This window comes from Rhizopus delemar, genomic scaffold (assembly GCF_000149305.1).
Source record: "Rhizopus delemar RA 99-880 supercont3.14 genomic scaffold, whole genome shotgun sequence".
NCBI classification, from domain to species: Eukaryota; Fungi; Mucoromycota; class Mucoromycetes; order Mucorales; family Rhizopodaceae; genus Rhizopus; species Rhizopus delemar.
This window is the reverse complement of record NW_027137840.1, coordinates 242841-251888: the sequence shown is the minus strand read 5'-3', so window position 1 is coordinate 251888 and position 9048 is coordinate 242841. Positions and strand designations below refer to the sequence as shown.

At 36.3% G+C, this 9048-nt stretch overlaps 1 protein-coding gene across 1 annotated transcript; it reads right to left on the bottom strand.

The window, feature by feature from the left end:
- Window positions 1-33: 33 nt before the first annotated feature.
- Window positions 34-8425, bottom strand: RO3G_14433 (uncharacterized protein; the record flags this gene model as incomplete). Its single annotated transcript, XM_067669017.1, has 10 exons — window positions 34-98; window positions 280-5329; window positions 5393-6053; window positions 6111-6767; window positions 6824-7401; window positions 7453-7657; window positions 7711-7787; window positions 7853-7964; window positions 8031-8311; window positions 8366-8425. 10 exons carry the CDS (start codon window positions 8423-8425, stop codon window positions 34-36), a joined length of 7746 nt encoding a protein of 2581 aa, XP_067525118.1.
- Window positions 8426-9048: the final 623 nt, after the last annotated feature.

Sequence of the window (9048 nt, the reverse complement as noted above, 5' to 3'; positions counted from 1 at the left end):
AAGGTCGAAAAGATAAAATAAAAATAAAATTTGTTACCATGATAATGGAGCTGGGGAACTTTTTAATAGCGGCACCACGAGCATCGAATGAGCATTTTCTGAAAAGCCAGTTGAGATTCTTCTTATGAGCATCTTCCTTTATTCTTTTAGCAGCTGCTTGTGCGTCAGCATTATCATTTTCCTCTTCAATTGCTTCATCATTGGCATCATCAATAGCTACTTCATTCATTTCTACTTCTTCCGTGTCTTCTTCATCAGACATGTAATAGAAGCATTTACCAATGAAAAACATATTCTTAACAATTTGATCTGCATGTTCTTGAGTAACATGCTTACTCTTTAATTGTTCCAAGGAATCTGAGGCTAAATTACGAAGTGTCTTTTTGTCTAAATATATACACTTTGTATTGGTACCATTAACCATTAAAGTCTCCGCATCTACACCAGAGAAATAGGCGCCATATAATCTTGTTGCAGATGAGCGGACCCATGAATGAGGATAAAGTAGCATGTATTGAATAGTAGACCATACAGACTCTGTTTCCTTATCATGTACAAGTTTGGGCAATGCTTTAGTCAACTTAGCAAACGTGTTGATAGCATAGTATGTGACTTCCCATTGAATATCAACATCCATATGGTCATCTTCTTCGTCTTCATCATCATAAGCATATGATTCGGTCAACTCCTCGGTTCGCTGCTTACTTGCATTAAGAATAGCAGAGAGTCGAGGAGTTAATATAGCAGCTTGACTACGGACTTGTGCTCCAAAGGCATCAAGAAGCAAGCTATATACTTGACATGCTGCTCGTTGTAAGCTAGGTTTTTTGTTTTCATCAAGCCAAGTATTCAAAAGCTTATAAACAGTAGGCAATTTGTCTGAATGACGAGTTAAGAGTGACTTGATCAGTGCAGCAGACATTTCACGGCACTTAGAAGAGTCATCGTTGATCAATCGCATAACAAGTGCAAGGAATGTGGCATCAACAAATTCTGAATATATTTCAACACTGAACTTTGTGATGATATGATGAAGCAATTCCATGATAGATTCTCGACCACTTTCAAATTCGAATTCCAAGTTCTTGATAATAAAGCTCATTTGCTTTTTAAGTCTACCTTTACCTTGAGGATAATCCATTAAGAACATAAAGTATACAGATCGTGCTTGTTCGCGAATTTCTTTGCTGTGATTGGTTATCATAATATTTGAAACTGTGTCCATCAAATCGTACATCTCGGGTGCTATAAATTTGCGAGAAATAATAGCACGAACTAAGGCGAATATGGTTCCCTGTCGCTCTACTTCTTCCATATCAGGGCGAACAAAATTGAGGATATATGTCAACTGGGCTTCAGATAAGGAAGACCTAGAGTTGTCACGAATACAAACTGTCAATAACTTCAAACAGGCTTGAATAGTAGCGGTCTGTGTTCCTCCAGCTGCTTTGATAAGAGCAAATGATCGATCAATGGAGACATCAACAGCTGATGCAATGTTAGGGATAGGCATCGTAATAAGTTTAGCCATGATACGAGCAGCAACAACGACATTTGCAGACTGCTTGGTATACAAAGTATTACCAACAGCATTCACCAATCTTTTGAATCTTTCATTAACCTCTGAGCTACTCAGATCATATGAAATCTTCTTCAAGGCCGTACTGAATAAGTTCAAACCAAAGTAGACAAATCGATGAGCATTGGCTTTGTAATAATCCACAGGTTCAACGGTAGGCCGTTTTACTTGAACTTCAAAGTTCAATTCTCGTTGAGTCTTAACAACCTTTGCTTTAGCTATGGCTTTATAATCTTCGATATTTTCTGAAATCAAGCCATAAGTGAAATCAAGCAATTCCAGGGATTCAAATCCGGGATTACTGACCAGTCCTTGAGAAATACGACGAAGAAGATCGTCCACCTTACGAAGTGTTCGGCTATTTTCAGTTTCGGACATCACATCTTTAAGGGGCACTAAAAGCATACCAACGTTCTTGAATTGAATAATTTTAGAAATCTGCTCAAAGGATGCAGGGCTTCGGCGACTCTTTGCTTCTTTGGTCTTGCCAGTCATTTCATCTGCATCTTTTTCCTCTCCAATCCCTCCAAAGATATCATTGATAAGTACACCAGTAAGTTGCTTCAGACAGTAGTCGAGATCACCAACATTCAAACGAGGCACCATGTCCAACAAGAGAGAGTTGATTGTGTATCCTAACACATGAAGTTCGTAACCTTTAGTAAGGGCAGCCTTGAGTTCGGTGATGAAAAAGTTGAAGTAAGATGGCCCCAAGAATGCACTAAGCTTAATCAACGTCTCTCGAGTGATATCACGAATATCTTGAGCTCTACTACGCATAATATGACAAACTGAAGTCAACAATCCAGGCAAATTGACACGCTTGGACTTTTCAGGAAGGTTACAAAGAAGTTTGGCAATACCCAGTGCAAGTGGCACACGGACTAAGACAGATTTCCTGCTATCGTTGGTGTTCAGTAAGGCATTCAATTCAGGCAATACCTTTTCGACTAATATGCCGTGAATTTTCTCGAGGCTTTCCCTTTCTTGTTTTTCTTTTTCGAGTTCAGCATCAATCGCCTCTTCTTCTTCCTCTTCTTGTTCTTCAGTTTTCACTTCTGACTCGGTCGCTTGCTTTTCGTTTGCACGAGCAGCTTCATTGATCTTTTCTTCTGTCAAATATTCTATCCTGACTCTTTGTCGACCCATTACTTTTTGAACATCTTCATCAGACAAATCAAGGCCCTTTAAATCAAAATGGAAAGAATCAAGAATGCCGACAATCACACGAACGTACAACTTTTCTTTTTCTTCAGTTGTCTTTACAAGCTTCAAGTAATTTTGCAAGATACGGTAATAATGGTTCCAAGGAAGCAATCTAACTAATGCAGATAGTGTCAAGGTACATTGTTGAAGCAAGCTATTGTCAACAACGCGATCACTTTCATTGAAGAATGCGGTGATGATAGGGATGAAAATGTGATTGATCGTAGAAACCTTGAATGTTGATTTTTGTGCTTGTTCGGCAAGACGAAGCAAAGCTCGAGAACGACGGTGAGTTTGTACGTGATAAATATTGTTAAAGAAGTTGATTTCTTCATCTCCAGCACCGACTACTTGAACCAAATCTTCAAATGCAGACAACTCGGGTAATGATTTGATACAAGAGTTCAAAAGGCTAGTAAATTCCATACGTACAAGTTCAACGCGAGAACGAAGACCACGTTTGATAGCAGGGTACAATAAATGCTGAACATGGCCTAGTAGCTTTTGCTTTTCGATTTCATCTGCTTGCTCCTCAACAGCCTTTAAGAATAAGGTCATACAATGTGTGGCCGTTCCACGAATAGCCATTTCCTCAGGATTGTGCATACAGTGAGTTAATTGATGCAAGATGGGGAGCCATTGATCAGAATCAAGTACAGAATAGTATTCTTCAGAAATTGAGTTCAAAGCCTCAAGCATGCTATCAATATCCTGTTCATCAATCCGTCTGGTAGAATAAGCATTTAATTTTGTTAAAAGTTTATCTACAGTGACAAGATGAGGATTGATTTCAGCTATCGCATGGAACACCTGCACCAATCCAATACGACTCTCACGAGAGTATGCTGTAGCAAACATAGTAGAGGCCGTTGAATAATATTCACGATACAAGAAGGAACCAACTTCAAAATCAGGAACAATGCGAATGAGCTTAGACCAGATGGTATAAATATCTTGCTTGGATTTCTCGGGCACTTTACTGGATGGCTTCTTCAAATTGGGAAGCAAGAGTTGAATGAGTGTAGCTGCTTGAGCACCATTTTGAGTGTAAGGAGCAACCCGAGCTGCAACAGAAATTTCACGAACAGTATATCTTCCACTATTTTGCTTAGAGTCGCCCTTGGAGTGCGTGAGACGGTATTGTAAAGATTGAAGAAGCATGTCTACATGTGCGACAACAATTTTTTCCTTCAAGGATTGGCCAGCATCAGTTTCCATTTCAATGTCACAAAGATCAAGTATGGACTCGATGATTTCTAATAAAGCATGATGGACAGGTGCACCCAAGGTCTTGGCTCCTAAAGTCGTGATGATTTGAGGCACTACATCCTTGTTAAAATCAGCAAGATAGTGTGCATATTCAATCTTTTTGGACCAAACAGTAAAGAGATTAACAAGCGGAGAAATATCTTGTGTGCTGTCCAATGGCAAAGTAGCAACACGAGAGGTAATGAAGGCTGAAAACATAGCGGATACATAAGGTGTAAAGTCAAAATCACCATTGATCTTGAACATTTCAACAATTCGCTTCATTGCCATATTTTTAACCTCCTTGGATTTTGCACTTTGAGAAACCTCGGCATTTCCTTGATCGATATCCATGCTGTCCTCTGTATGGCTGTGTGCAAAGTTGATTATATACAATACAACTTTTAATAAATCAGGAAGAAAAGGTAAAACGTGGGAAGCCATTTGCTTGATCACATCCTCCAATAAGTTCAAGAAACCAGTTTGTTTTCTCCAAGGAATATTCTCCAGCAGACGTCCAGTCTGTTCGTCAAACTCAAATTGAGTATTACCTTCAATCTTGGTATAAGGAGTTTCGACAACAGCTTGAAAAGGTTCCAAAGTAAGATCAATAAATGATCGAATTTCGTTGACTTGACAACATGAAATAGCGCTAAGAATAGCTCTTCTTCTGGAGCTTTTATTAATCTTGTTGGATGCCTTGCTCTTTTGTACGAGACGGCCAAACAAGATGCGCATAATGACAGGCATCAGCTGACTGCGGTGTGCTGGATCAATTTGAGTCTGCTCTTCGTTTTGAATGAGAGAAGCAAGCTCGTCACGGAACTTGACATCGTCCATCAAGTTACGGAGGTTGTCAGCATATGGCTTGATGCTATTATTCTTCCAAGTAAATACACATTCAAGAGCAGCAATTTGAAGCTTAGCATCACCCATAGTAATGATACGCATAAAGATATTATAAAGATCTTGGTTTCTGTAAGCGCTCTTTGTGTTTGTGAAAACAGAAAAGAGACTAAGCCAGCTGACCATTTTGTTTTTAGTGATTCTGCTAGAGCGTGGCAAAATCTCAATTTTGTCCTGTTCCATGCTACCTTCATGATCAGCAGCCTTTTTTTCCTCATTATCGTCTTCTTCGTTGTCAGAATGTACGAATTCATTATTAAAGAAATCAATAAACATAACTACCAAAAATCTTCCTTTAGATTCTGTAATTATGTTGGTTTCTTTCAATACGGAAAGCAACATGTTGTAATAGTTCCAAAAGTCTACATGGCCTCCTTCTTGTTGAGAAAACTATACACATAAAAGAAGGATGGTTAGATTTGATTAATAATAGCATTTTTATATTAAATTCACCTTGGAAAACAATAATGCTAAGCTTTGAGCTTTTTCTCTGCTCATAATTGACCAAGCTCTGTCTTCAATATGAAGAAATCTTGTCAATGTAGGGCAATCAAAAGAAAGATTTCCAATTTTGGTTGCATTGGTCTCTTCAGGTTCATCAGGGTCAGTTAATTTAGCTGAAACACTTTTGGAAACAGTATCTAAAGCAAGTTCCTTTTCATCATTGTATTTGATTAATTCGCCATGAATAATATCCCAATACATCGCAGAGTTAATTTGAGCAAAAGTAGTAAGCATTCTTTTAGCTTCTTCCCACAATGGACGAAGATTGATAGTCAAAACTCCTAAAGCGAGTCGAGGAATAAAATCGGTATAAATATCAGGAACACGCGATGAAGAAAGCACAAGATTTAGCTTTTGCATTAACTTGATCTTTTCACGATAATCCTTAAAGCTGACTTCGATTTCTTCGAGCTGAACAGCCATTGATGCAATATCGCATGGTTCATCAGTTTTATGGTTCTCGTCTTGTTTTAATACTGGTTGATCAAAGAGAGCAATGATTTTGAATGCGTTCAAACGGCATTGATGCTTGTAAGAACTAAAATTTAGTTTCAATACAGGATAAAGCTTTTGTAAAGCTTCCAATGAAAACATGTCCTTATTTTGGTTTCTAGTAAATATTGAGTTAAATTGAACATGCACAGAAAATAATGTTTATCGTTTTTACCCAGAGTCCAAGAGATCCAAATAACGATAAATACCAGAAAGCACTACTTCATTTGTAGAGTAAACCAATAATATGTCGTTGATAAGCTCTTCATGGATATTCTTCATTTGTGTCAAAACATTTGAATCATGTTCCGCAATTCCAGCAAGTGCTTCCAAAATAAGACCCAAAAGACATTCCAGTACAAAGTTTTTATGTGCCAATACATAAGGTGTATCAACTAGTATGTTATTTGCTGAATCTTTTTTCAAAAAGTCTTTTAATGATCCAAGTAATGACATTAATATTTGTGAAACTTTGTCTAATGGTATTTCAATGACTGGTACAAGGTGGAGAATAGATGCTAAAATGGTAATTGCTGAGATCTTGCAGTCATCAGCGTCCATGTCCGTAGCATTCAATGCGTTTCTTTCCTTTTCCCAATCAAAGCTTTGATTCATTAAATTCATTAATCCTTCTGGTAGTGAGGTTTGTCCTTTAGTGGATGGGAAACGTAATAATCCTTTTGCGGTAAAAGATGATGATAATGATCCTTTTGCGGTAAAAGATGATGATAATGATCCTGCATTGTTTGATCCAATAACATCAGTTGATATGATCTCTGACCAGAATAAAATTGTTTCCTGAGTGCTCGTATTAAAATGAGCAGATGTGTACCTGGGATTTATATAAGATAAGTCTCTTTTACTACTATCGCCAAGTATAATACTTACTTGATAACATAGGGTAATGCAATTTGTACAAAATTTCCCCAGCCAAGTTTAGCTAAAGAAAGATAGAATCCATAAACAAGCTCCACGTCATTAAAGTTTGAAACAGATTCTAGTATAACACGGCCACCACTGACAATCGTTTCGAGAGAACCATTATGAAGTGTACCAACAATAGTGCGGAGGCATTCGGTGTAAATGTATCTTGGATAATTTTTAGAAGAAGCAAAGATTGTCTTTGAAAGCTCCTGTAGTTGAGCAACAAGAGGTTTAAAATCTTCAACACGGCTTGCTTTACGGACAGTAACAAACATGGTCAATAATGATAAATGAATAGCAAGGACTTTTTGATCCAAATCTTTTGATTTAAGCTGATCTTGGTTTTCTTTGATTACAATGTTGATAATAGGTGTAAAATGCTGTCTAAGTGTATGATGTAAAGTCAAAAGCGTTGTTTTGGTTAATAAATTATGAATTGGACTAGTTGCTAAATCCTCTACGGTGACGTCCATTTTGTATGATTGAATTAAAAGTTCTTTGTAAATTGCTTCACCTCTCGAGTGAATACGGTGATCAATTTGCTATCATCTGGTTAGTTTTCCCTTTTTTTTTTTTCTAAGCGATCAACTTACTTTAATAGCCTCAAAAAACAACATAGCTAAACCTTCTTCATATTCTTTTGAGGGCCCTTCCTTTAATGAATTAAGTATGCACTCAACAATCTTTGTTAATTCTGCGCCTCTAGTTTTCCTCAATAAGAAAGCAAACGCTTCTGCTGTGAATTTTCGAACATATGGTTTTCCTTGATTGTCCTCTCCCAACAATTTGGCTAATAAGCTAATAACAGAGAATATTAATATATACATGATTTAAGAATAAATGATGCTTACAAAAATGTTTTATCTAGCTCTGAAAGAATTTGTCTTGACAAAAATTTGAATAAATAGGCAACACAGTTAAATACGCTCTAATTGATTAAAAATGTTAATTGTAATGTACGGCATAAATACTTGCAAACAATGAAAGACATACCTCGAGTAATTTGATGTCTCTGTGATATACTAAAGGAAGAATACAAGACAAGAGTCGAGGATAATAGGGATAAAATTCACCTTCCAAATCTTTTGCAAGCTTTGTTACCAAACTATAACAAACATGATATTAATTCACAAAAAAAGTATCTTTTTTTCTTGAGTAGCACAACACTTACTCTAAAAGACCATCATAGGCCATGCTGTCTTTTACTTTGAGATGCTTCTCGAGAATGTCGACGATTGTATCTTTATGATGAATAATGGATGGTAAGGACTTTACAAGTGGCGTTATTTCTTTAATAAAATTCTTAAAATGTCTTGTCATATTTAAATCCTTCCAAGATTCAAGTGCTTCATAAAAGAAGGAACCATGTTCGTCTGGCTCGTCTTCTACAAGTCTAGATCTACGCACAACATCCACTTTAATGCGATCAACTCGACTTTTAAAGGATTGATACTAATACAAACAAGGTGTCAATGTAAAATCTCGATTTATAATTCTAATTATTACCTTAAATCTGTTTGCTCCTTGACCAGTATTTAATTCAAGTGGTATGGAATTATCCTTCATGAGTCCAAAGCACAGTTGAAAGCAGAAAAATAAAATTTAAGTCAATGCTGCTTTTTTGTGCAGAATGGGAATAGTGACTTTATTAGGATGAAAAGCAGTCTTTACAAAGTCAGCCACTAAATGCTTTTAGGAGATTCATTTGATAATTTGTCTTGTAGTAAGCAAAAGGAGAGTATGAATAATATTTATTTGTTATATATGAATTTGATACAGTTTTTGCTATATCCATATACATGCTATTTACATATTTAAGAGAAAAATTAATTGATATCTGAATATAATAATGACATGATACGATACACTTCAAGAACGTCATTCTCACAGTAAGTTGCTGCCTTTTATTTAATAACCGTATCAAGGATTCCATTGAGTATGAAGGAAGAAGTCCTCACACTATAATAAATGAAATGTTAGTGATACATAATATCAAAAGTATAAAGTTACCTTTTTGAATAGCTTGGAGATTACAAAAATATTAAGCTCTTTATTCAAAATTTGATTGTAGGCATATGTTTTATGATTTCCTTTGTAGTTTTATTATAAAATTGTGAGTCAGTTGTAGTACTTATGATGCATTTATGGAATTTATTTCAAGACTAATAAATTAAAAGCATTATCAGGCT